Source organism: Mirounga angustirostris, unplaced genomic scaffold (genome assembly GCF_029215605.1).
Source record: "Mirounga angustirostris isolate CCGP_5_RB_7025 unplaced genomic scaffold, mMirAng1.0.hap1 SCAF_12, whole genome shotgun sequence".
NCBI lineage: Eukaryota > Metazoa > Chordata > Mammalia > Carnivora > Phocidae > Mirounga > Mirounga angustirostris.
In genome coordinates this window covers 45,363,572-45,389,037 of record NW_026991720.1, presented here as the reverse complement: position 1 = coordinate 45,389,037, position 25,466 = coordinate 45,363,572, and the positions used below count along the sequence as shown (strand labels likewise).

The 25,466-nt window shown below is 55.9% G+C and overlaps 1 protein-coding gene across 6 annotated transcripts in view; it reads right to left on the bottom strand.

The window, feature by feature from the left end:
- The window catches only part of CRHR2 (corticotropin releasing hormone receptor 2), a 46,833-nt gene that overhangs the window by 4,351 nt on the left and 17,016 nt on the right, over positions 1–25,466 (bottom strand). For 3 of the 6 annotated variants that reach the window (XM_045864477.2, XM_045864479.2, XM_064575095.1), the window contains 6 exons: positions 12,280–12,365; positions 10,731–10,840; positions 10,228–10,345; positions 8,230–8,383; positions 7,672–7,732; positions 6,173–6,245 (listed from right to left, as the gene is read on the bottom strand). In XM_045864477.2, coding sequence (XP_045720433.1) covers positions 6,173–6,245; positions 7,672–7,732; positions 8,230–8,383; positions 10,228–10,345; positions 10,731–10,840; positions 12,280–12,365 — 602 coding nt within the window. Of the gene's footprint in view, positions 1–4,709; positions 5,902–6,172; positions 6,246–7,671; positions 7,733–8,229; positions 8,384–10,227; positions 10,346–10,730; positions 10,841–12,279; positions 12,366–25,466 lie in introns of those variants that run through there. The other 3 variants (XM_045864478.2, XM_064575096.1, XM_045864480.3) reach the window with 2 other exon arrangements.

Here is a 25,466-nt window from a genome sequence, read left to right as displayed (position 1 = left end):
CCCGGGGGGGGGAAGCAGCCTTGGAGGCAGTGACCAAGGACACAAAGGCCACTTCTCCTGCGGCATGGCTCCTCAGAAAATCCCCCACCCCCTTGCCCCACCCGGGGATGCCACAGGTGAAGCTGCCCAGGACTCCACCCCAGTCCCTTGCCCTGTCTGCTGCAGAGTGCCCCCTTGTCGACTGAGGGTTCCCCTGAGGCCCTGCTACCCTGGGGGAGTGGACCTGGCCAGAGGGAGTGACTGATCTCTCACCAGCCCTCCCTTGCACCCAGGAAAATGCTTCCCAGGCACGTCTGAGGCCATGCAGATGAATGGGCTGCTGGCCTGGCTCCAAGGCCCCTGGAAGGGCCTCATTTGTCTTCATTTTGAGCCTTCTCTTGGCATCAGAGCCGACGCACCCCGTCTCTTCCCAGGACCGGCCTGCGGGGCCGCCCGAAGCATGCTCGTGCTGTGGATGGTCTCCGTGGGCCTGCCAGTGTCTGGTCCATCCGCAGCGGCTTGTCTGTGTGGCCCTGTGCTGCCCTCCAAACGCTTCGGGGTGCGCGGGGGGCGAGTCTGTTCTCTGTGCTTGTGTGTGTTCACATGAGAGCCTGTGGATCTGGGGACGTGGGGATGCCGGCGTTTCTCTACATCCATCTCCAAACGTGAGCAGACAGGAAAGTGAGATTCCCTCTCTTGCGAATCTTTCCCGAGGAAGTGCCCATGGGTCAGAGGGCGTCTGCTGGCTCAGGCATATGCACCGTGTGAGTACATGTGCGCACGTGTGGGCGCATACACACACACACACACACACACGTTCCGCCCGAGGCTCTGTCCCAAGAATCCGTGACTTCTTAAGCCCTCCTAAGTCTGGATCCCAGGCTGAGGGTGGGGGGACACTGGCACCCACCAGGGAACAGAGAGCCCTGTGGCCTCTGCACGACCCCGAAGCTGGAGGAGGCTCTGGGGGCCTGGAGGGCTCGGGCTGCTCCTCAACCCAGCCTGAGGCTCTCACACCCACGGTGGCATGGCCTGCAGAATCCAGGGTGAGGGGTGGGCGGGAAGCCTTCAGCCAGGGGCCTGCTGCACCCTGCTCCTTAAGGCGCATCTAATTTCTAGCTCCTGGGTTTCTGGTATATTCCCTTGGATCACAAAGTCAATCTTAATTTAGATCAATCCTAATTTTCTCATACAAGTGGTACAAAAGACTTGACCTTTTCTGATTCTTTCTGACTTCCGTGACAGTAGAGGCTGTTGGAATCAAAATATATTCTCATTTCTGGCACATTCCCTGCATTCAATCTATTTACCCATCACCCATCAACTCACTAACCATTTCATTCAATTATCCATCCATCCATCCATCCATCCATCCATCCATCCATCCATCCATCCATCTAAATACCTACTCAACAATCCATTCATCAGTTTATCCACTCACCCCCACCCCATGCTTCCATTCTGTCAATAAGCTGCAGAGCAACCCCAGCTGAGGGTCCTGTTCCATGTGCTGAGGCAAGAGCAGGGACAGGGTCTGGTGCTGAGGAGCTGGGATACAAGCCTTGTCCCCTCTACTCATGTGAGGCAGGCAGTCAGTGATGCTGCCCCCACTCCATCTCTGCCTGGGCCTGGGAAGCCTGGAAGTCACTCTTTCCTTGTCCCCAGCCACCCCCTTCACTGCATCTTTTCCACCTCACCCCACCACAGGTGTCTTCCCTCCTCCTCCAGGGAGCCTCGGGGCCCCAGCCCACACAGAGCTCTCCGCTCTTGGACCTCCCACTTCCTCCCACCCCAAATCCAAGCTCTTCAGTGAGCACTGGCTATTGTACCCTAGCCTTGTCCAGCCTAATTTCTTTCACTCACTCATTCATTCATTCGTTCGTTCGTTCATTCATTTAGTGAGCTAACTTGCCATGTGTTGGGTCCCTGCTCCCAGAAGTCTTGTGGCCGGGTGGAAAGGGGTCAGAAAGGCCTAGAGATATGGCACTTGAGCTGGGGGCTGAAGGACGGTGGGGGACTGTGTTCCAGGCAGAGAAAAGCCAGGGGATAAAGCCCTGGGGCAGGGGAGATAGGCCAGTTGGCAGCCACTGTGGCTGAGATGAGCCCAAAGAGTAGAATCTACCTCCTTCTAGAATAGCAGCTGCAGGGCCCTCCCAGTCCAGAATGTTCCTAGGGCAGCCCGCATGGCAGGGGCTCTGGGAATGCAGAGGGGAGAGGGTGTGGGGTGAAAGGGTAAGGCCAGACCCCCTGGAGAAGCTCCCTTGGAGAAGTCCAGCCTCGTTCCTGCCCCGTGTTTCCTGGAGCTCAGATTCTGGCAGCTCCCACTGGCACGGTCGCTCCTAAGGAGGCTCTGTGGGAGGGGCGCCCCAGCCTGGTCAGAGCCCCAGCCTGGCAGGCAGTGGTATGTGTCAGGCCCAGACTGGGGATCTGGGTATTATGGCGGCTACGGGGACAGACAAGGGAGGCTTAGTGCTCCCTAACGTGGCCCGGAACACATCATTCCAGGTTTTGTTCCAAGCACTTCATGGCTACTCCTCCAGCAGCAGCCTTATGCGGTAGGTGTGATCATTATTCCCATTTTACAGATGTACAAACTGAGGTTCAGCTAGGCTCTATCACTTGCCCACACCACACAGGTAGGAGGCACTGGTGTCAGGATTTGAGCCCAGCCAGCTGGCCTCAGCGTCCTCCTCCTGACCTCTGCATCGTGCTGTTGCTCATGCAGGAGTTCATGAAATCTGGGCCAGATGCAAGGAAGCGGAGGGAAAGCACTGGCCACACCACCAGGGATGGGTGATCGGAGCTCAGGAGCGCGCTGCAAGGCCCATCAGCGCTGGAGCCAGACCCGTGGCTCCAGGTACGAGGAGGACCGGCTGGAGGGGGAGCCCCAGGGCTACCACGGGTCCTCCCGGTGACCCCACGAAGCAGGGACTGGCATCATGGTGTTAGAGGTGAGAAACTGAGGCTCCACGCGAGGAGGTCCCCCAGGGTCCCAAATCCCAGGGGGCTGCGACCAGGGCTTGTTCCAGGGTGCCCCACAGCATGGCGCCTCCCACCAAGGCAGAGAAAGTAAGCAGACCCAGCTCACGAGCGCAGAGCACCCTGGGTCCTCCCCACCCCCGGCGACGGTGAAGGTACTTGCTAAGTCTGGTGCTCAGGGGAGACCCTCCTCGAACTTCACCGTCCCTTGTGCAGAGGCAAGCAGGGAGGGAGACGGAAAGGGGACTGACGTTTCTGCCTCCTGGGCTCCAGACACGGCTCCCAGCCTCGGAGATAGGCCCTGCTCCCTCCAGGTCTGGGTATGGGGCAGGTTTATTGGGGTGCTGTCAACACAGCTCAGGTCCCGCCTCTCACCGTTCCCCGGCTCTCAGCTTCCCGCACTGCACATCCGCCGGGTCAGTTAAACATGGCCCATCTGTCTGTCCCACGGGCATCTGTGGAGCCCAGTGTTGACCAGATGGACTTGGGGGTGCCCCCAGAAGCCTGGAGACCCGTCTGGGGCCTGGTCCTCACCGGGTGCCTCAGCTTTCTTCTCCTGTTGGCACACTCTAGGCAGGTGAAGCCTCAAAGGCCCATGCCCCGAGGCCTATTCCATGCAGGGCCCTGGCTGGGCCACAGAGGAAGCCCGGACAACATGCATCTCTGCCTGGCAGGGCCCCGGACACCACGGTTCTCCAACTCCAGTGTACACATCCAAGGTACCCGGGGCCCTTCGTCCAAATGCAGATCTTGGGCCCACCCCAGACATTCCCAGGGGCAGGTGGGGGGCCTGGAATGTGCATGTGGAACAGGGGCTGCTGGGGCATTGCTGGGAGGCACACAGAACGGGGAGACTTTAGTCAGACAGACCCGATGCTCCGTGCCCCATGGGAGCCCAGCCGGGGGTCCCTGCAGCTGCCGGGGACACTTCTCAGCCTCAGGCTTCCTCTGGCGCCAGGGGAATTAGCTCAGCCTCACAACAGAGGGACCTAGAAATATGCGGTGTTCATGTCCCTGGGGGGGGGGGGGGGGCAGGCAACCTCCGCTGATGAGGCAGGAAGTGTGCGGAGAAGTAACCCAGCTTCCGAGCCTTCAGCAGGGGGCTATTCTGACACTCTTCCACGTGGTTGTCCCCATGGACGCCAGCTCATCACCTCACCTGGGCTTCCTCCCACCTTGTCTTCCACTCCCACCCCTCACGCTGCTTCCTGGGACCACCTTCCACGTGAACGCTTGGCACCAAGTTCTTGTCACATGGCTCTAATTCTGGCACTCGTGTGGCCTTGGGCAAGTTGCTTCATTAACCTCCCTGAGTTTCTGCGTCCTCACCAGTCCAAAAGGGACACCACAGAGCCCGTCTCAGAAGGTCGACGCGGGTAAAAATACTCATGGAGAGCCCCGAGCCCCGTGCCTGACCCCGTCCCCAGACCGGGACCCAGTAAGTGCCACATGCTTTTCCCATGACAACACAGTCACAACAGCTTCCTGCAAACCGAACCGGCCAATTCACTTCCCGGAACCCAGAAATAAGCTCGGTCACGTCTTTCAGCAGCAGAAATGCAGCCATGAATCAGGGGAGGGCAGGAGGTGGGTGAGCGGCCCCTGCGTCTCAGCTCAGCTAGCTCTTAGTGGTGACCTGGGGCAGGCAGTTTCATCTCAACGTCCTCATCTGTAAAATGGGGATCATAATTCCTATTTCCAGGCACAGACGATGTGAGATTTGGAAGTTATGAAGATGGAGCTGTTGGACAGGCTCAGTGGGGAACGTGGAAGCCCCGTAAGTGCAATAGCTGGGTGTGGGGGGTGGGCTGGGCCCAAAGGGAGACGCAAAGGGCTCTTGGGCCAAGCGGTGGGGGTGGAAGCAGAGAAAGGGGCAGGGAGGAACAGGCAGGGAGTGGGGGCTGACACGGAGCCCTCCATGCCCATCTCCCTTTCTCTGTTCATCTCCTCACGCTGACCAGCATCCTTGCAGCTGGGGGCTCTCTCCCCACTATCGCTGAAGCCCCACCCAGGCCAGCCTTCTTGGCGGGGTCCCAGATTCACGAAAAGCCCTAATCCCTCCAGGATGGGCTCTCAGCAGCAGGCTGGAGGGGATGGGTCTCAAGGAGTTTCCGTTCACACTGAGGGTGGGGACCAGTGACACATTGCAGCCAGGACTCCAAGGACAGTCACTCCTCACAGTGCTCCCCGCCCCCCCCACCGGCCTACTGCTGACAAGGACTGGCTTCTGCCTCTGAAATAAGGTGGAATTTCCAATGGTGGAATTTCAGGCAGTGGGTAGAAAACCTCCCTAGACATCTCCAGTTCATATACATCAAGGGCACTCCAAAGATGGGGAGCAAATGAATCCCAGAAGAAGTCACAAAAAGGAGGAGTCAGGAAATGAAAGAAATAAACAGTAATTGTCTCCAAGGTAGACCACAGAACCCCCATTAGGCACCTGCTGTGTGCAAGAGTAGGATGTCTCTCTCTCTCTCTCTCTCTCTCTCCTATGTATCCCACAAGGAGCAGGTGGCCCTTTAAGGAAGCTGGTGCATATAGGAGACTGAAATTACCAAGCCTGAAATAAGTCTTATGTAAATGCCAATTTCTTATGGGGCTTTTTTGCATGTCTCTTTTTTAAAATGTATGATGTATAATGGGTTCATTTTTGCCGAATGCAGGCTCTACTTAAACTCTACCTTAATTAAAGCTCATTGTGGATTAAAGACGTTGTGGCAATTATACCTTAAATGCGAATACATTTGGCAAAGGGCGGGGAGCTGGACAAGGAACAATTGCTCATCAGGCTTCATTCTGGTACCACGGCTCCAGGCTGGGGGCGGTGGGCTGGGCCTCAGAGGGGGTCGCTGGAGGCAGAGGGGGATGTAGGTCTGGGCTGAATAGAAGTCCACACACCCTTTTCTTGCCATCAGCGGCCCCCTCGCCTGGCTGTCTCAGTACCTGGCAAGGGGATGTCAGATGTGGGAGGCACTAGAAATCTGCCAGTCAGACCCGTTCTCTGCCCAGAGGAAGAACCCGAGGGCCAGAGGTGAAGGGGCCGCACCAGGGCATGGAACATGGAGTAAGGATAGTGGGAGGGGGATGCCAAGGAGTGGGGTGGTGTGTGCAGAGGATGTGCAAGGGGCCACATTCTTCCCCAGCATCTCTGCTGGGTGGGTCCTCTGCATCCTCCCGGTGCCCAGCCCGATCTGGGGCCCCACTGAGGACCTACCAGGAGCACAAGGATGATGGGGCCTTGGTAAATATAGTCCACCAGGTCGCCAGGCTCCTTGCCAAACCAGCACCTGCAAAGATGGGGTGGTTGTGAGTGGCCTGCTGAGCCACGGTCTGGCCACCACAGTGCACTTGGGCCCAGGGTTCTCTGGCTTGACCCTCCCTGAGACCCAATCTCTAGGGCTGTGCCTTCCCAAAATGCCTGGGTGGACGGCCCTGGCCCCTCTGACCACCCAAGCTCACCCCTGGACTGCCTTTGGCCCTCCATGGAGGGTCTGGTCTCCCCAGCTGGACTGAGGGCAGGTCCTGGGTCTCCCCCCATCCTCCTCACTCGCCTACCCTGTTCCAGACTGTGGCACCCAGGGCTGGGCAGGCAGGAGGCTCACAAATGGAGAGCTGGGCTCCCCCTTGCTGGCCCAGGGCCCAAGCACCCTGTAGCACCTGTCCCTGCATTGCTCGGAACCTGCCACTCCACATGCCAGGCACTCAACCGCACAAAGCAGCAGATGGAGAGGCCTTCTCCAGCCCTGAACCCCGGCCTTTCTCTGAGCTGAGCCTCATTCACCCAGTGAAGGGAGCCTGCTGCTACCAGAGGCTTGGTTATTCTCTGGGGATGCTGGTGGGTGCAGAAGCTTCAGAGTCCAGGGGAAGGGTGGGGCCAGGACGCAGTCTGGCCCTGTCAACCACTCCTGTTAGACCTCAGGAAGGGCCACATGGACTTTGGGAAATTCTGACTGTGTCTTCCGAAACTGAAGAGGTCATCCAGTGCACACTGCCTTAGACAGGAATCTCCCCTGGCACCGCCTCCCAGCGCTGGGGTTTCTGGTCTTTGCTTGAACACCCCCTTTGACAGGAAGCTCACTACCTTTCACGGCACCCCAGTTCTGCCCCTGCCCCCAAATCTTACCCACTCTCTCCAGCCTCAGAGACCCCTTGGAGATTTGTATCCAGAAACTGACATTCCCTTTAAATTGGGGCACCCAGTTTCCCAGCTACTGCTTGGCTGAGCCATGGCCAGAATTGCCATCATCTGGGTGTGGCTTAGATATCAACATCTCTGGTGCAGGGAGGGTGGCAGGATGGGACAATGTACCCCAGGCAGGGACTGCGACGCCAGAATAAAACAAGTACCCACTTCTCTGGCCCAGGGCTCTGTGAAAGGCCCATTGACAGCCTTGGATGGGCTCTAGGCTGACAGCCTCCAGCACTTGACCTCCTCTATGTACCCTGGGCCACACTTGCCACTCCGAGGAGGAGGCCTTACCGAAGGCCAAAGGGGTCATGCATTAGGGCACTTAAAAGATCCAGGATTCCTAACCCATGACACCTACCACACGAGTATCTCTGGGTGCCAGGCATATTTTCTCAATATAGGAACAATGGGAAAGTAAATCTGTCCTGGTAGGACTTCAATTCCTGCCCAATGGCCTGGCTGGAGCCCTTGCCTGACCTTTCCTGACACCCTTCTGACCCCTGCAGGCGGCCGGTCCTACTTACTGTTCATTTTCATAGTAGAGTTTGCCAATGGCCCAGGCAACGATGATGGGGCAGGGGATGCCTGAAAGAAGGACAGACACAGGCTACAGTGGCCAGACAGATGGTCGAGGGCCCTCTTGTAGAACACGGTGAGGGGACCACAAGGGGCCTGGGACCAGTCATCCAACTGCAGGTCATCTGTGGCCCCATCCTGAGCCCCCCTTCCCCCTCTCTCAGCAACCCTCTCTAAGCGGGTCAGACAGATGAGGCGACAGCATGATTTTCTGAGATTGTTTGATAGAGAAGTGGAGCTGGCCAGCTTGTCTTTCGAAACCAGAGACAAAGATCTTTGGATTGGTCTTCCCAGGCAAGGAGAGGAGGGCTGTTTGTAAAATGTGCTGTTGGAGGGACTGCTTGCTTCTTCCTCACCAGCAATGGAAGGGAGGGGCTGCATCCCTGGCCCGTCCTGGGGACGGTAGGCAGGGCTGTGCACCTGTCCTTGGACCCAAGATGAAGGGAGGTGACCTCGTCAGCACTGCCCCCTCCCCACTAGGCCCCGCGGCCCCCAGGGACCCTCACACCATCCGATGAAGAGGAAGAGCCGCTTGCGCAGGTGCTCGGTGGAGTAGGTCATGACGATGGCCGTGTGCAGGTAGCAGCCCTCGACGAACATCCAGAAGAAGTTGGTCACCACGAAGTAGTTGAAGATGGTGGTGACGCAGCAGCACCAGACCTGCACGGGGCAGGGGCGGTCAGGGGCTGCCTGGGGCCAAGGCCCCAGTGCGCGGCATGGGCACCCGCCAGGAGTCGCCTTGCGGACATGCATTCAAGACCCTCCAATCTCACTCTGGGAAGCTTCATGCTCCACCCGATTCTCTCTTGCTGTTTGGGATGAAGTTAAGGCGCCAGCCTGCACCGGTCCCTTCTTTGGCTTCTCCCCCAGCCCTTTCTAATCTCCCTTTTTCGTAAGGAAAGAGGGAGGCTGGCCCTGAGCTTCCTCCGGGCAGAGGCTAGGACTGAACAACACTGTTGTGTTTTCATGGTCGGTTTTTTGAGAGTCACCTTCGATCCACAGCAGGTTTTCCATTTAGGGATGAAATGGGAAATCTCACACGGAAGAAAAGGAGTGAGTCAATTAAAAGCAAGTTGTTATATAAATAATAGTGCAGGGGTTATGCAGGTGAGGTGCAGCCATCGAGGTGACTCTCCAAAATCTCTGGTTTGGGCAGATTCTGGGCTCAGGACGATCACTGCTGGCTCTGGGTGGAGGCTCACCATCTCTGGGGCAGGTTGCCGTACCCCTCTGAACCCCACTGCGACCTGAGAAACTACTAATGGCATCTTTCAGGGCGGCTAGAGATGCAGGCTGGCTAAGGCAGGCACCGAGAAATGCGGGTTGTTGCCATTTGCCTTTGTCCCTGTCCCTTTGAACAAAGCTACCCTCCCAAGGACCCTGCAGAGGGGAGATGGGGGTGCGGGCAGAGAAAAAGCCTGTCCAGGCTGCAGTGAGCCTGGCCAGCTCTCAGGCCTCCTGCCCTGGCCACTGCTCCCCAGGCTTCGTCCCCAGGGCACCCTCAGAGCCGAGGTTGGGATCTGGGGGCCGGTGGTCGGGGGAGCCCTGTGATGGGCGTTCTCTGCCCCACGGAGACAGCGCATCCCCTCTCTGTCCAGTGCTGACGGCTCCGGCTGTCAGCTGGTCCTGTGCTCAGCTGCTCTCTGCCTCCGTGGCTTTCCCCCAGGGTCCCAGCCCTGATCTCGGGCCCCACAAGGTTGTCTGTCTCCTCTTCTCAAAAGGGCCTGCTGAGGTGGGAAGCTAAAGATCCCTTCCTTCCAACCCTGCTTTTTTTCCAAGTTAAGCGACATTTTATCAGTTCAAGCGTATGGGGCTGCAGGGACCCCCCAAACTGGATTGGACTCAGTGAGTGCTGAGGCAGGGCTTAATGGGGGGCCAAGTTAAGGGTCAAACCAGACTGGATATCTGCTCAGGTCCACCATCCAAAGAAAATGTATTGAGAAGTCTCTAATGGTGTGCCACAGGACTCTGGGCTTGGCCTCGTTAGTCTTGGGTTTTGCAGTGACTTGGACATAGTACCACAGCAGTTGACACAGCTCTAGGGTGGATGGCTAACACGTGGGATGGCCTGGTCAAGATCCTGCTGGCTTAGGTGTGGAGGCATCATTACAGTGTCACCTAACCTCCCCGAGCCTCAGTATCCATGTCTGTATAATGGGGGAAATAATCCCCACAGGGCTCTCATTGGAATTGAGATAAAGCCCAACGGAGCTTAGTTCCAGCCTCTTCTTCTCTAAGGGGTTTTTGGGAGGTCCTGGATTCAGAAGATGGAGAGTGGAACAGGCTAAACCAGTCCGGTTTGCTGTTTGTGCTGCTCCCGGGACCCAGGCCTCGCAGCAGCCCCTGCCCCGCCCCTACCCAGCCTGGCCCTGGGCCCAGCTCGGGAGGGACAATGATTGGGGGAGAGGTGAGCTCAGGTGCGGGTCTACACCTGAGGACTGGGCAAGAGAGGTTGGTGCCCCCCGAGCCCGGAGCCCCCCAGCCCCAAGCCTCGGCCCGGTGACCTCATTGCTCTCATGCACTTCGTGGTCGATGAGCTGCAGCAGGAACCACATGACATTGCGCAGGATAAAGGTGGTGATCAGATTCCAGTGAATCACGTTCCGCAGACAGCGGATACTCCTGTGGGAGGCCCAGGGCAGGGGTCAGGCAGGATCGGGAGCGAGCTGAGACGGGCTCTGCCTGGGGTCAGGAATCAGCTGGGACTGGGGCCCCCACCCCGAGGCCAGGTAAGAGACTCAGCCTCGGGTGAAGGCAGGGCCGCACCACGAGCCACATTCCCTTTCGCGGTGGCCACAGCTGGATCTCTCCGAGCCAGCTCCCCCTTTGCATCCTGCATGCCTGCCAGCGGTCAGTGCCCTGGCCGCCCCCCCAGACCCTTCTGTCCACGGGCTTCAGGGCCCCCCTACCCTGCCGAGTGGAGGCGAGACCGTGTGGGAGGGGTGAAGGGGGTGCTGTGGGGGAGGGGCAGGGAAAAGCAGCAGGCCTTGCTGGGGGGATGACTCACCGCAGGGCCAGGAAAAGCAGGAAGGCGGCCACGAGGGCGGCCACGGAAACGCAGTGACCCAGGTAGTTGACAACAAGGGCGACGCGGTAGTGCACGTCGTACTTCCTCTGCTGGACAGACAGACAGACACACAGGCGGACGGAGGCATGGAGCACATGGAGGGAGGGGCTGGCACTCCAGCTACGGCCACCCTGTGTGTCGTGGCCTTGGGGGCAGACGTGGCTGCAAGTGTCCTCACCACATCGGGCTCCCAGGGCTCACTCCTGTTGGCTGTGGGCAGCTCTTGGTAGAGACAAAGGGCTGCAGTCAGGCCCCCTGCCATGCAGTTTGGAGGCCGGTTTGGACACAGCGTCTCCTGGGATATGCCAGAGGTGAGGCGCTCTGCATTTTCCTGTCTTTTTAATTCCGGACTGGGAGCTGCCACACCTGTGTGTAACCTCAGCTCAGACCCTGGCTGGCTGAGTGACCGAGGGTGAGCTGATTTCTGTCTCTGGACCTCAGTTTTGACCTCCATATAATGGAGCCATTATGAGGCCCTCCTGCCTCAGAAGCAGCAAGCTCTGGGAAGTCTGGAAGGTGCCCTGGGATCAGTCTGTAACGGATGTAGCAATGAGGGGGCGCAAGGTCTGTAGAGAAGTTCAGAGCAATATTAATGCCAAATAAAAGCCAGTCTCCTTTTTATGGTCACCACATGCTGGCAATTCTCAACAGAGGCAGTGATAGAGTACTCCTTGCCAGGGCAGGCTATGCCCTGACCCCCCGCCCACCGTGGTTTGCCCCTGCTCAGAGAGGCTGTCGGGTGGAGAGGTGAGGCCAGCGGTCTGGCGGGAGCCTCCTTCTTTATGACCCATCCCACTTGCCACTCCTCTGGCCCTACTGCAGACCCCTTCTGGCTCACATTTTGTAGCATCCCTTTCTCAGGGTAGCTCAATGGTTTTCCTCTGAACCTGGACTTCTTGGGGAAAGTTGCAGCCTCGCTGGGGACTGTAATGGGTGAATGAGGAGGGGGTGGAGTTGGGATGTGTCATTTTGGGTCAGGAGTGAGGCGTAACTTCAAAGGGGAGGAGGCTGGCACCACACGAAGCCTGGAGCCCAGTTCCAGAGCAAGGGGGCTGCTGAGGTGTGAGCGGGACCCAGATTCCCGTGGGGCCCAGCCTTCCGGAGGCTGTGCTCGTTTCCAGGTGGAGCCATAGAATCAGATGCTAGATGGGGAAACTGAGGCCCAGAAGAGGAGGAAGGAAGTCACACAGCCTGTTAGATGTTGGGACACTGGTCACACCGTCATTCCCTTCTTGTGTCACATGCCAGACATGGTTGTGTTCTCTGCTAGCCAGGGCTCTCCCGAAGGTCTGTGTCCCCCTTCTCTCCCACAGTGTCACTGAGCAGGGGACAGGACATGGAGGCAGGGGGAAAAAGTGCAAAAATATGTGGCTGGGCTGCACAAGGACCAGTTCTGTCACCCTTGGGATGTTCTCTGCTCAACCTGACTCCTGATAGCTGTACAGGGACGGGGGGGGGGGGGCAGGTGGGGCAGGTGGGGGCCACTCACCTTATCATCCAAAATGGGCTCACACTGTGAGTAGTTGATCCGTGAAGCCCACGTCCCATTCTCCAAGCACTCTCGGTAGGCATTCCCTACAAAAGATGCCAACCACCAAGAGGCAGGTCACTCCCCTCCTCAAGAACACTCCCTGGCTCCCGGGTGCCCACAGGGTAAGGTTCATACTTCTCAGCCTCTCTAGGCCAGGAAACACAACACACATCTAAAAGTTCACGGGAAAGTCATTTAGGTGAAAATTGTGCAAAAGGCTTACCAGCTGAAAGGCAAGATAAAACCCATTTTTGATACAATTTTTGACTAGCATCTTGTCTACTTTCATTAATTTTGTTCAGAACTGAACCTGACTGGGAGCCCTGGGTTGTGGCTGAAGATTTGCTGCTTTCCGCACACCCAATAATTTCCATTCTTTTCTCGTTTTATTTATTTTTATTTATTTATTATTATTTTTTGAAGATTTTCTTTATTTGACAGAGAGAGAGAGAGAGAGCAGGAGAGCACAAGAAGGGGGAGCAGGCAGAGGGAGAAGCAGGCTCTCCGCCGAGCAGGGAGCCCGATGCGGGGCTCGATCCCAGGTCCCTGGGACCATGACCTGAGCCGAAGGCAGCCACTTCACCGACTGAGCCCCCCAGGTGCCCATCTTCTCTCACTTTATACATACGAGATCCGTACTTTTTCCCAGCAGTAGTTCTGTTTTAATACCAGCTACCCTTCACAGAGTGGGCGTTCACCAGAGACCGGATTATCTTTCAACCACTTTAGCTGCACTCGTTCATTCATTCCTCCCAGCAACCCCATGAGTAATAGTAACCCATTTTACAGAAGAGGAAACTGAGGCACAAAGAGGTTAACCTACTTGTCAAAAGCTATACAAATGAGAAGGGGTAGAGCCAGGATTCAAATCCAGGAGGTCATGCTTCAGGTTGCATGTTCTTAACCCCTCGCTACCGCGCAGTGGGACACAGGAATGAGGGACACTTGGGGAAACGGGAGTGTGTCGCCGATCTCGAGCTGCGGCTGCCTGCAAGAGCACCATGTGAGATCTCTCAGTGTCTGACTGGAATCTGCCCAGACACTTCAGAGAACCGATGTCTGACATCCACAAGGGCAGGCTACCCCCCCGCGGGGAATGCAGGATGATCAGAGAATGCTCATACCTACCTTTCTTGAAATCCCAGTGTGACTGTCAGTCCTAGCTCCTAAGCCACCACCTCCAGGCAGCCCACCCTTAACCTCCAGCCAGGAGGAACCCCTCCCACCTGAGAACTCCGGAGCCCTTTGTCAGACTCTGCTTTGCCCCATGAGTGGGAATGTGACCTCCCCCACTTCCTTACAAATTCTGAATGATCCGTGGTTTGGGGGTGATTTGCACTGGGGTTTTCTGCTCTCTGGCTAATGGGTTGTCTGTGGGTTTTTCTTTTGGGTTGCTGTTAGATATATACTACTGAGCTAGTTAAAATAAATAGCTCCCAGAGCACAGAGTCACAGAGCTGGAGGGGGAAACTTAGATTGCTTCTGGAAAACAGTGAGTTCTAAAATAATTAAGTTACCTAAAAAACCCACCTCTGTTGAGTTGACAGTGAGTTCAAAGCAATGGGATTATTAAGGGAGCACTTGCTGAGGAGCAGAAACAATGGGGGAGAGTCTCTTAGCTTAATTGTTTTTTAATTTGGTGCTCTGAGCTCAGAGGTTTTTCAGATTACGGGCTATTACTGGCCTGTGGCTGCCCCCTCCGGCCCTGGTGGGAGTCCAGGCGATCCTGACCCCAAAGTGAGGACCCCAGCCCCTTGCCTCTCACTGTGGCACCCACATCCACTCGTGGGTTTTCTCCTTCCTCAGGGCTGTTTTACTACAGAAAGGTTGTGTGTTAAGAGAATTTGATGCATACGGTTAGTGATGTTACTGAACTAAAGGACAGAGTGTGGGGTGAGTCAAAAGGACCCACGTAAAGGTATCTGGGGAGGGCTGGTCCTTTTGTAAAATGAACACTCCCTTATTGATTGGGGTTTAAGGTCCCTTTAACAGCCTGTCTGAGGGAAGATCCAGGCTCTGGTTCAAAGGGCAGAACATTTATCTTCTAGGGATGTGTTCAGAGATGTTATCCAGCTTTCCTGAGGTTCAGTGCTAAACCCCTTCCTCCAGGAAGGCCTCTTTGATTTCTCCCATCTCACAGATTTCTCTCTCCTGAGTCCCCCACTCCACCCCACCCGAGTCCTAATAGTCTGAGCCTCACACTTCATCCCTTGCTCATAACCTGGCCTGAGTTGTTTAGGTGTGTGAGTCTGGTCCCACTGATCGATGTGGGGCTAACCAAGGACAGGAACTCAGAATACTTTCCAAAGTATGATATCTCATGATGGTACTAACCATGGGGTGGGCTTGAGGATGGGAGGGAGTCAGGGTAGAGATGCGGCAAATCTGAGACCTTTCTGGTCCTTTATGTCAGTGCCCCTCGGGGGGTACCAAATTTTATGACTTCTGTCTCGGCTTTCTTTTTCTGGAATCCACCCCTCTCCTGCCATCACTCCATGTGGCACTTGACATTTGTCCTAACAGGCCTGGCACATAGCCAGCTCTATGCCGAACCCCCCCCCCTTGAAATACCCTCCTCACTCTCACCCATGGCTCACCGACAAACCCCTTCCTATCTTCTAAACCATAGTGCAAGCGCCATCTCCTCCCACAGGCTTCCCCAGGACTCCAGGTATTTAAGCAATCTCTTCTTTTTTTCCTCCAAATGCCTCCTCTAGGCCTTGCCATCTCTTGAAATACAGGCCTTCACATTTGACTGTCCCTGAGCCACACCAACACATCCATGTGGTGTCACAATCCAGTGCAAACCCACCCACACCCCCACCTCCACCCCACACACGTCCTACATTAGTGAGGCCGGTTTCACAAAGCAAAATCCATCTTGACCACAGCTATGATATTTTTCTTCCTATTCTATTCTAATGAATTAATTTATTTTATATACAAATGCTGGTCATGACTCACTAATTTGACTTCACCATCCACTATTGTGCTCTGACCCATAGTTTGAAAACCAAAAATCTATTTTAGAGCATTTGCCATAATTTACTACGGGTTTCCATCTTTTTGGACCTGATCCTTTTTTCTTTGCTACTGAACTTAAACTCCCTGGGGACAGACAGGTAGGCAGAGACCTTATGGGAGTCTCCGGATCCCCCACAGGAATTAGCCATCACATACATATGGGCTGCACCAAACCAGCTCGGATGTGCCAACACCTTGGAAAGCAGGGTCTGAGATGTGGGATGTTGTGGAAGGGAGCTTCCCTCTGGGGGCCCAGTCGTGCCTGGAGATGTAGTTCTGGTGACAGACTCCAGGTACCAGAGGCCTGGAAGACAGGCCCAGCTCTTCGGGAAGCTGGCTAATGAGGACACTTTGCCCTCAAGCACAGCTTTGGGCAGGACAGAGTAAGACAGAGGAGTCCCCCTCTCCCTGGGAACCATGGGAGGATGGGCACGGAAAGTCTGAGGGCAGGTGGCCAGACTGGGATCGCAGGGCTGGATGCGGGGAGGTGGGTGCCTGTTGCCACAGCAACCCAAGTGCCCCTGCCGAAGATAGATGCTGATGGTGTGCGGTGTGGTCTGTCAGGGGCATTAGGGTCTGGAGGATGCCAGCAGGCTCGTCTCTTGCAGGGCTCTGTGGCCTGGGAATCCTAGTCCCCGTTCCCTGCAGTGTGCCAGGTCTCTTCCCCTAAGTGCCCCTGGCCTGTCAAAAGCCCCATTACCGTGGCCTTTCCCTCTTTCAGATGCTCACCCCTTTCTGATGAGAGTTCCTGGTGCAGGCAGTCACCTGAGTGGTTCAGAAGCCTGGCTGCGAGAAGAGGGGGGCTGCTCTTCTGGCTGTAGATTTGTCTCTGGCTGGCTGGCTAAGTGACCTTAGCTAAGTCCCTGCCCTCTTGGCCTCAGTGTCTCCTCTCAGTTAAAGTGATGTACATCGTTTCTCAAAGATGCTGTTGGCATCTCAGGTAGCTCAGGTATCTGTTGTGTAGGACTTTTCAACCCGCCGAACGCCAGTATTACCATCAAGCTATGTGACAACTCCACACATCCCTGTATCACTTTCAAGCGCTCCCTACATTGGCCCTTCTATGTCTGATGGTCTAACTGACAAGGCATGGGAGACAGGGACCACGAGGGACCATTTCTGGGTGGCAGTTGTGGAGGAGAGAGTGTAAGAGACAGGTGGGGCACAGGGAGTGAGTGGTGGAGGGGCAGCAACATGGTCATTGGATGTCTGGGAAAACAATGACAAGAAGTTAGGGCAAGAGGTGCTGGCAGGGAGGTGGGAAGGGGCCAGAAGCACTATTCACTGAAGGAATCAGGTCACTGTGCAGGACAGGAACTTTCAGCACTGCGGACAGCAGAATGCCACCTCTCCCCACTCCCCACCAAAGCCGGTGGGCCACCTTGGAGAGCTCCTGCGACACAGCCCTCCAGCCCTGCATTCCGCCCAGGAAAGAAGATCACACTGATTTGTGCTGCTCTTCGAGGCCCAGCTTCAGCCCTAGCTCCTCCAGGTGCTTCCATGGCTGCTCCAGCCCCCTGAGGGTTCCACTGCTCACTGCTCCTAGCCCACCTTGGGACAGGACTGTTCTTGTCTGCCACCTCGGGCGTCCAGGCTCTGCTAAGCTGCACAGCAAATGCCAAACAGTCACACCTGCAGGAGGCACCTGGGTCTCCCACACAGGCCACAGGGAGGCTGAGCACCGCTGTCAGAGCTGCTGCCACCGAGAGTACAATCCCACACAGTGTAGGGGCTGTAGTCCAAAACCGCAAACCTGCAGTCAGGCGTGGTCTCGCTTCCAGGCAAGAAAGCCTCCCCTGTTCCCAGGAAAGCAACCTGGAAACGGAGTCAGTAGGCATCTTCCTGGGACTGTAAGAGGGGGAGGCAGCTTCTCCCTCATTTGGTCTAGAGAGACCCAAAGAGGGACAATGACATGTTGGGGGTCACCCAGCCACCGTGTTCTGGAAGATGCAGGAACTTGCGCCCCATCTGCAGTTGTCTTAGCCACTTCGTGTCCAGATCCCCAGGGCAGAAAATGCCTGAGGGGCCAGACGCCCCACCCTCAGCCCCCTTACTGACTTTCCGTGGGAGGGGGCTACTCCAGATACGGCCATGACCTTCCTGTCTGGCTTGAGGCCTTCTGGGAAATATTTGCCCTTCACCTTGGTCACCTTTCTTATCTTTTGTGGGAAAAATCCCCACTGCCTGGACGAGGCAATGATGCTGCGGAGCATGACAAGTTGCTTTTTGCCTCCAGTTAAGACACCATTTGGGGAAGATGCACCACCATCGTGGTGCCGACAGCATAGCTCCCCTGAGCTTCCCAAACAAGGCGCTTCTCCCGGAGTCAACACCCCTGCATTGCTTGGATGCTGCGCAGCTGATGAGGGCTGGCCTGCTCGGGGGCCCAGCTGGAACATTTCCTGTCTTGATCTGATCACAGCCCATTGGTGGTGGGGGTGGCAGCTGGGGATGCTCCTCCAAGCTCTGAACCAGCCTGACCTAGAAGGAATGTTGGGTTGAGAGACTGGAAGTCTGCCATCATCAACACAAACATCAGGTTGGGAAGGGCCTCCCCAGGGCCAGCTGCTTATGACATCTGGGATGAGAGGCAGGGAACTTCTATTCCATTTCTTCAGTGTTGTGCGGACACTGCTCTCAGGGCCCCAACAGTCCAGCTGGACCTCCAAAAACCCTCAGCTCCTTATTTCCAAAGGACCTTTCACTCATGATGCCTTTTCATCCTTGAGTAGGCATGGCAGAGGTAAATGTCTATACTTAGGGTAGACAGTGGGGAAACTGAGTCAGGGGGCACAGAGCCATTTAACGGAGCCCACACTGGGCCCATGAAACAAGGAAGAGGTGTGACTGGAATCCAGCTCATTGTGTGAGATCACTGGCCTCCCCAGGGTTGGTGCAAGTGGGAGGAGGCGCCTACCACCCAGCTCCAGCCTCTATTGTGCGGGGCTGCCTCCTTCCAGTCATCCCTAGCAACGCTCAATGGGCTTGTCGCCATGACGCCAGCCTGTGACCTGCACAGGGAAACAGGGAGGAGAAGGCGAACGGGGGGACCCCTGAGGCAGAGACTGCTGTGGAGCAGAGGAACCTCAGGGTTTGGGGACCATGAGAACTTGTCAAGCTTACCCCCAACTAATACAGAGAAACTGAGGCCCAAAAAGGAGAAAGACCTGCCCAAAGGTGACATAAGCAGTCCATGGCCCAGTCAGAATTGGAACCGACTTTCGACCACAGTTCCTGTGAAGTAACGTGAGGTGAAGACATCTGGGACTGGCAGAATCCTGTGTCCTCTCTTTACCTACAATGGCATTGCTCCAGAAGGCCAAAGCCCTGCCTCTCTCCGGAGGCCTTTGGGGGTCCGACCCTCTGAGTGTAGACAGACTGCTCCCTCCCACTACACCATCCAGGGGCCACAGACTTGCGATGGCTCTCAGAGACGACAGAGGCCACACACCACCCAGAACAAGGACAACCATCTTGGCATGAATAGGACCCTCAAGGACATGATGCCAAGGATACAAATGCTCCTTATTCTGGGCCTTATTTTTTACTCCCCCTGCTGACAACGCTCCAGCTCTTCACGGGAACCCCAAGCAGCAGCATCTCCCCAGTTGTGACAGGGCCTCACAAGGACAGCATATTTTCTGTCCCCTCCACACAGATGAGGACACTGGGACGTGGATGAGGGGGACCTCGCCGTCACTCAGTGAAGCAGGGCACAGCCAGGACTTAGATCTGCCCTCCTGAATGTAGGCCCGGGTTCCTCCTGCTCTCCCTCACCCCAACCTCCACCCCTGCAAGTGTGTAACAGGAGCTCCCCCCCAGGCTCTGGAGCCCCTGGTTTTGGGTGGGTAGACTGCACTTGGGGCCCTCGGAGATGGTCCCTGAGAGTCACTGCGGGTGGGGCTTTGCTGTGGGGTTCCAGACTCTGCAGTGGTTGCTCGGGACTGGGGAGGGGGGTGGGCAGGAAAGGGTGCTCCATCTATGACTTTACTGAGTAAGGGGGAGGAGAGGGGAAGGGCAAGGTTTAAGTTCTCAGCCAGCCTGCATTTAGATTTCAAAGGTACATCCTGAAAATCCAGCAGTGTCCCACCAGAATATTCTGTTCCTGCACCATGGGGCTACGGATAAACAGCTGGGAGCACTACCACCAGGAGAGTTGAGGCCCATGGCCTGGACTGGCATTCAAAGCCTCCATGACCCTGTTCCCTGTACCCATGTCTCCTCTCCATCTGTTCCCACTCTCCCTTCCAGCTGGCACATCACTGGCCCAATTTTTCAAGGCCCTATCCAACATTTCCTTTGTGAAGTCTTCCCAGCTTACTTTCCCCTCCTTTTGGAATCGACCTCCTCCCATGTGCTCCTACAATCTTGACTGTGCTATTTCACTTAAGAGCAATTATCAGAAAGTTCTTTTCAAGAGTCTCTCTCTCTCTCTCTCAGGGCACCTGGGTGGCTCAGACGGTTAAGCACCTGACTCTTGTTTTCGGCTCAGGTCATGATCTCAGGGTTGTGAGATCGAGCCAGAGTGGAGCCTGCTTGGGATTCTCTCCCTCTGCCTTCCGTCCATTAGTGCAATCTCTGTCTAAATAAATAAAGTCTTAAAAAAAAAAAAAGTCTCTCTCTCTCTTTTCCTCTAGAACAGGAGCCCCTGGAAGGCTCAGGTCTTTCTCATGTTTGAAGAGCTTGTTGCTAGTAAGAGGAGGGCAATATTCTCGCGAACCCGGTAAGAGGTAAGCCTGGGCAGGAAAAGGACGAGTAAGCAGCTGGAGGTTTCCTGGGAAGAGAGGGAGGGAGATCAGGAGTGGTGGCACCTTTGGTCCTCTCTGAGATGAAGGGCCCTCAGGCAGGGGACAGCTGAGACTCCACCGTCACACTACTCGGCCGCCTAGGCCTAGGCATGCAAGGAGGAAAAGTGCTAGGGCAAGGGCCAAGAGCTCTCAGAGCCAGCGGAGGCCAATTAGTGCCCTGGCTCTTGTGGGACCCTGGGCAAGTGTCTTCCTTTCTGGGCATTTTCTACCCCTAAGCAGCAGGGGAGGGGACGGCTGCGCTGGAACAGAAGACCTTGCAGCTGGGAAACTCTGGAGCGTCTGGATGGCCAGAGGGGCGTCCACTCTGCTCTATCTCTCTTCCCTCCTCCTCCTCTTTGCCAGCGATGGCCAGGTATGTCCCACTTTCCCTCTCTCCCAGCATGAAAACCATTCTCACACAGGGTTAACTTCCCCACCCTTGGGCCTCACGGGTCAGGCTGTGAACAGGGCTCACTTGGGACTGAGAATGTAGACCTGAGTTTCTAGAGTCACAGCTTCTACTTCCTCAACCCAGAGGGGAGGCTCTATTTGGAACCCTCCCTGAGGCTCATACCCTCATACGACACAAATGTGATGTCTCCACTGCTCCAAGACCTTCAAGAACCACTCCCACCTCCTCCAGGAAGCTTTCCAGGAATGCTCCGGTGCCCATCAAGCCCCTCTTTCCAATCCCTGACTGTTGGTTTGTGCGAGTCTGGTCTTGAAGTAGCCTGGGGTTCTCTGAGGGCAGGGCTCAGCCCTTCTTGTCACTGTTTCCCCTCAAGGCTGAAGAGGAGATTTCTACACAAGCAGGCTGACTCAATGGGAAGATGCCTCTGGCTGGAGACCACTCAGTTTATGTGTTTCCAACACAAGCCGTGCTTTGTCTCTAGAGTGGGGTTCTGGGAAGTAGGGGCACCCAGACCTCCCCCTGGGGTTAGGTCAGGTGGGGTGTCTTTTTTTTTCCCCTTGTCCTGGCAGATGCCTCAGTATACGTGGGCCCAGCAGTTACCAACAGGACATGGTGGGAGCCTGAGAGCACGAGACTGAGGCTGAGCTGCGCTGGGTTTAACAATTCTGCAGGGGGAAAATAAGCCTTGTGCAGGAGGGAGCAGGTCCCCCTTTGCAGCCACGAGGGCCCCAGGAACAGGCAAAAGGAGGTGCTGGAGCAGGGAGGATAAAATGAGGGGTGGGAGGAGGAGAGACAGAGGATTGAAGAAGAGGGGGAGGGGAAGGGAGAAGTGGAGGGAGGAAGAGAGCTGGAGAGGGAGGTGAAGGGAGGGAAGGAGGGAGAGAGAAAGCAGCGGAGATAAAAAAACAAGAGAGAAAACGGGAAGACAGAAACATACACAAAGAAAGAAACAGAGAGAAAATACATCCAAAGACAAAGACGGAGCCACACATGGAGAGAGACAGAGACAGGGAGACGCACAGACATGCACGCATGGACATGGGCTCAGAGTCCACACAGGATAATGAGAGGTGGCAGGAAATGGAGTATATTGCCTACTTTGGCCTAGTCCATTTCCTTTCTCCTTGCAGACAGAGACTGAGGCCCAAGAAGGGGATCAGACTTGCTCCAGCTGATACTGTGTATAGACATTACGATAGAATTTGAACCTGCATCCCGTATGGGCTCGGAGAAACCTGGGGGGAGGGAGAGGCCACCTCCTGCCCCAGAACTGAAATGTCAAGTCCTCATCTTCCAGGCCCCGCTGTAGCCAGAGCTGGAGTGGGTGACCTAGAGCCCCTCACATTCTCCCGCCCCATGAGATGCACCTGTCCCCAGGGATTAGTGAGCTGGGGGTCCACAAAATGGTGACAGGGAGAAAGGCTCCCGGCAGCCACTGCAGGGAGCTTCAGCACCCTGGGAGGTTGGTGGCAGCAGGACTGTGGCCCAGCTGGTGGCCAGGTCTCACTCAGGGAGAGAGAAGTTCCCTCCCTGGGCCCCCTCTGCCCTGAGCTCTTGGCTGGGGGCCCCAAATCTGGTTCTCCAGTCCACTTGGTGGTTCCACAAGCTCCTTGATACCCTTTCAACTAATCCCTTCCCTGTTTAAGCCAGCACAGTCACTTTCTGAGAGGCAGCAGAGCCCGAGTTGGAATCCTTACTCTGTTACAAGCTGTGTGACTTTCAGAAAGTCAATTAACTTCTCTGTGCCTCCATTTCCCCATGTGTAATATGAGGATATTCCTATGTCTCCATTAAAGTGTCAGCATAAAGATTAATGAGTTAGCACAGGTCTAACAACAACCCAGGCACATGGAACCTGGGCCACAGAAGTGTGGGTGGTGGGGAAAACCTGGGGGGAACTTGGACACACAGATATTTAACTTGCTTCTGCAGGGACTAGCCTGTGTGGCTATGGACAAGCCCCATCCTTTCCCGTGGCCGTGCTGCATCTGGACAGAGTCTCTGGGTGAGAATTATCAAGGCTCTGAACGGGCCTCCCCATCTGGCCACCTGTAGCAGTCCACTAACCACACATCCGAATGCCTTGTCTCTAGCAGGAGGCGCTCTCCTGTGCTTTCTATTTCCAGACGACTATGTCCTGGATGGACATTTGCACTCAGATGTCCCTCTAGCTCCTTAGGGACAACATTACCTCCACCTTTGCTCAGCATTTTCCTCGTGTCATCCCTGACTCCTCCCGTGTCCCCGTCCCACCCCAGTCCTATACATTCCAGCTGCCCCAGGTCTCCTGCATCCGTCCCTGCCTCGGCTCCTGCAGCCCCATTTGACTGGGCCAGCTGCAGTGCCTCCTGACCCCTCCTCTTGTCTCCAGAGGCTGCGTGCCCCAAAGCTGAGCTCCCTCCTGCGCGGACGGCAAAACCCTCTGCAATGCCCTGCGTCATCTGACCAACATCCACCTGTCTGCTCTGGTCTCTTTCTCCTCCTGCCTGTGCTCTGGACAACACTCACCAGTCCCGAGGCACAAAGCATGGTTTCATCTCCTCCTGTATACCTGTTCCACTTTCACCTGCTAAAATCCCTCCTGTCCCCAGAAGTCCAGCTCTGGGGGCTAAGCCCTCCCCGATCCCCCAGGGTGGAGGCATGAGTCCTTCTTCTGTCCCTCTAAACTCTCCCCAAGAACCGTCTCTTTTGGAGGCAGTGTTGCCCCATGCTTAAGGGTGACGGCTGCGGATTCCTCTGCCTGCACTGGTGCTTAGGAGTGGACTATAACTTTGAAAAGTCACTTCACGTCTCTGAGCCTCAGTTTTCCTGTCTGCGATATGGGCATAAAAGTGGTACATATCTCAGGGGGCATTCAGGAGGTGGGGATGAGTGGGATCACATGTGCGAAGCTCTCTCTGTGGTAGCTGGAGCCCGAAAATGATCTGCACTTGGTAGCTTTGTGGCAGATTCTCTGTGCTCAGCTGAGTGGAAGAAAGTTCACGGGGACTAATGACTAAGCTACTATCTCACCCCGGGAATGCCGGCCCTCTCAAGAATGAGGCTTCAGTGGGGGGTGGGCTGCAGCATTGCAAAACTGGGCAAGAAGAGGAGCCAGACCCTTCTTCCTCTTCCCCAAGGCTTCTCATTGGAGCTGTTTTCCTCCCTGCATCCTTTGTAAAAGCAGATCCCACTGAAAAGGCAAACGGGGCAAGAGGACGCAGCGGCAAGGAGGCAGGGCCGGGGATGAATCAATGACCGCATTTCCATTGCCATGAGCCTCTCTGCTCTTCCCACCTCGGCTGGCCGCACTGGCTAATGGCCATGCTCCCAGCACCCGGTGCTCCTCCTCCCCAGCTGCTCCTGTGTGGCCAGCGCTTTGGGACAAACGAAGAAAATTGCTCATCAGGTACCGGGAGCTAACTGACACATTTGCCAACCTCCGTGGCGCCCTGACCTTTTCTCACCCTCTCACTTGATGTGACAAGAGTGGTCTGGTATGCGCTCCAGCACCTCCTTAGGAAAGTGTCCCCTGCCTCGCCTGTCCCCCTTCCCCCATCCTGCAGCCCCCTTGCTCTCCTCCATCAGGGTATTTGTTACTCTGTATTCCTTTTGTCTGTTGCAGTTGTCAGCGAGGGCCTCAACGACAGTGCAGTGGCTGGAACATAGTAGCTGCTTAATAAACTGACTGAAGAAATACTGTGCTCAGCTCGGAAGAAGAGACCGAGGCCCTGCCCTTGGGGAGCTCCAGGCTGGTGGGGAGAACAGGAGACAGCCCAGGCTGAGGGAGGAACCAGAGCAGAGCTCCCTCAGCTCCACGGCTACCGGGTTGAGATGCCTCATCACCTCACTTGTCCCTTTGTCCCCGGGCACAGTCTGAACAAAAGACCCTAGGATCCTGTGATCCAGCTCACGGGACCCTAAAAAGTACAGTTTTATAATCTCAGGACTGGGAAAGAGCATGAAAGTCATTCCTTCTGCTTGTACACCTCCTGGATCAGGGACCTCGCTTCTACCCAGAGAGGTTTGTTTTAATCATGGATGGGAAGCATGTCCTCAGATAATGCAGATATCTTCCTCAGCGGCTCTCCTACCTCTACGTAGCACCTGCTTCCATTAGGAGCACCTCTGCTGCTGGACTCCTCAGAGCACGGCTCCTCCCTGGGCCCACCAGAGCCCTTCGCTGGTGCAGACAAGGGAGTGCTGCTTAGCATCAGATGCAGGCACAGCTGTCTTGTTCTCTAACCATCTCTCTCAGCGGAGGCCCTCAGTCCCTGAGAGTTTGGACAGGTGTGTGTGTGCGTGTGCGAGGTGATGGGGACTTGTGCTGCTCTTCAGACACGGACATGCAGAGAGAGGCTGCTAGATGTTTCCAGAATGAGGGGCTTCAGATAAGGAAGCCCTCAAGGTCTCAGGAGGACCTCTCTTCGCTGGTGGGGTGTGGCTGGAGATGTGAGTGGCTGGTCAAGGTGGGCCAGTGATTTCTGCATCCATAGTCTTAGGAGACCCTCCCACGTGGCACCCATCGGACTTTCCACAGGGCATAGACTCTCCCCCCTCCCAACAGCCCCTGCTGAATTACCCCACCGGCAGCTTCTGCTGCCGCCTTCCCCAGAATGTCAAGCCAGCCAGTGATTTGCCAGGAGGAAGGAGGGCACAGGCTGTTCTCCCTGGGAGATGGGGGGTGGTCCTGATTCAGACACCACGCACTACCTGGGCAGTAGGAGTAACGCTGCCCAGGAGCCCTGACTCACAGCGCAGAGGGCCAGTCTGGGGCATCCAGGTAGGGATGAGGTGCCACCCACACCCTCTGGCCCAGAAGTGCCTATTCTCTGCAGGCCCCCACTCAACACGAGTGCTCACCCCATCTTTCCTGCCTCCTGCCCTCCTTCCGCTCTGGTAGAAAGAGTCTGATCCCTGCACTCACGCCGGAGTTTGGGAAC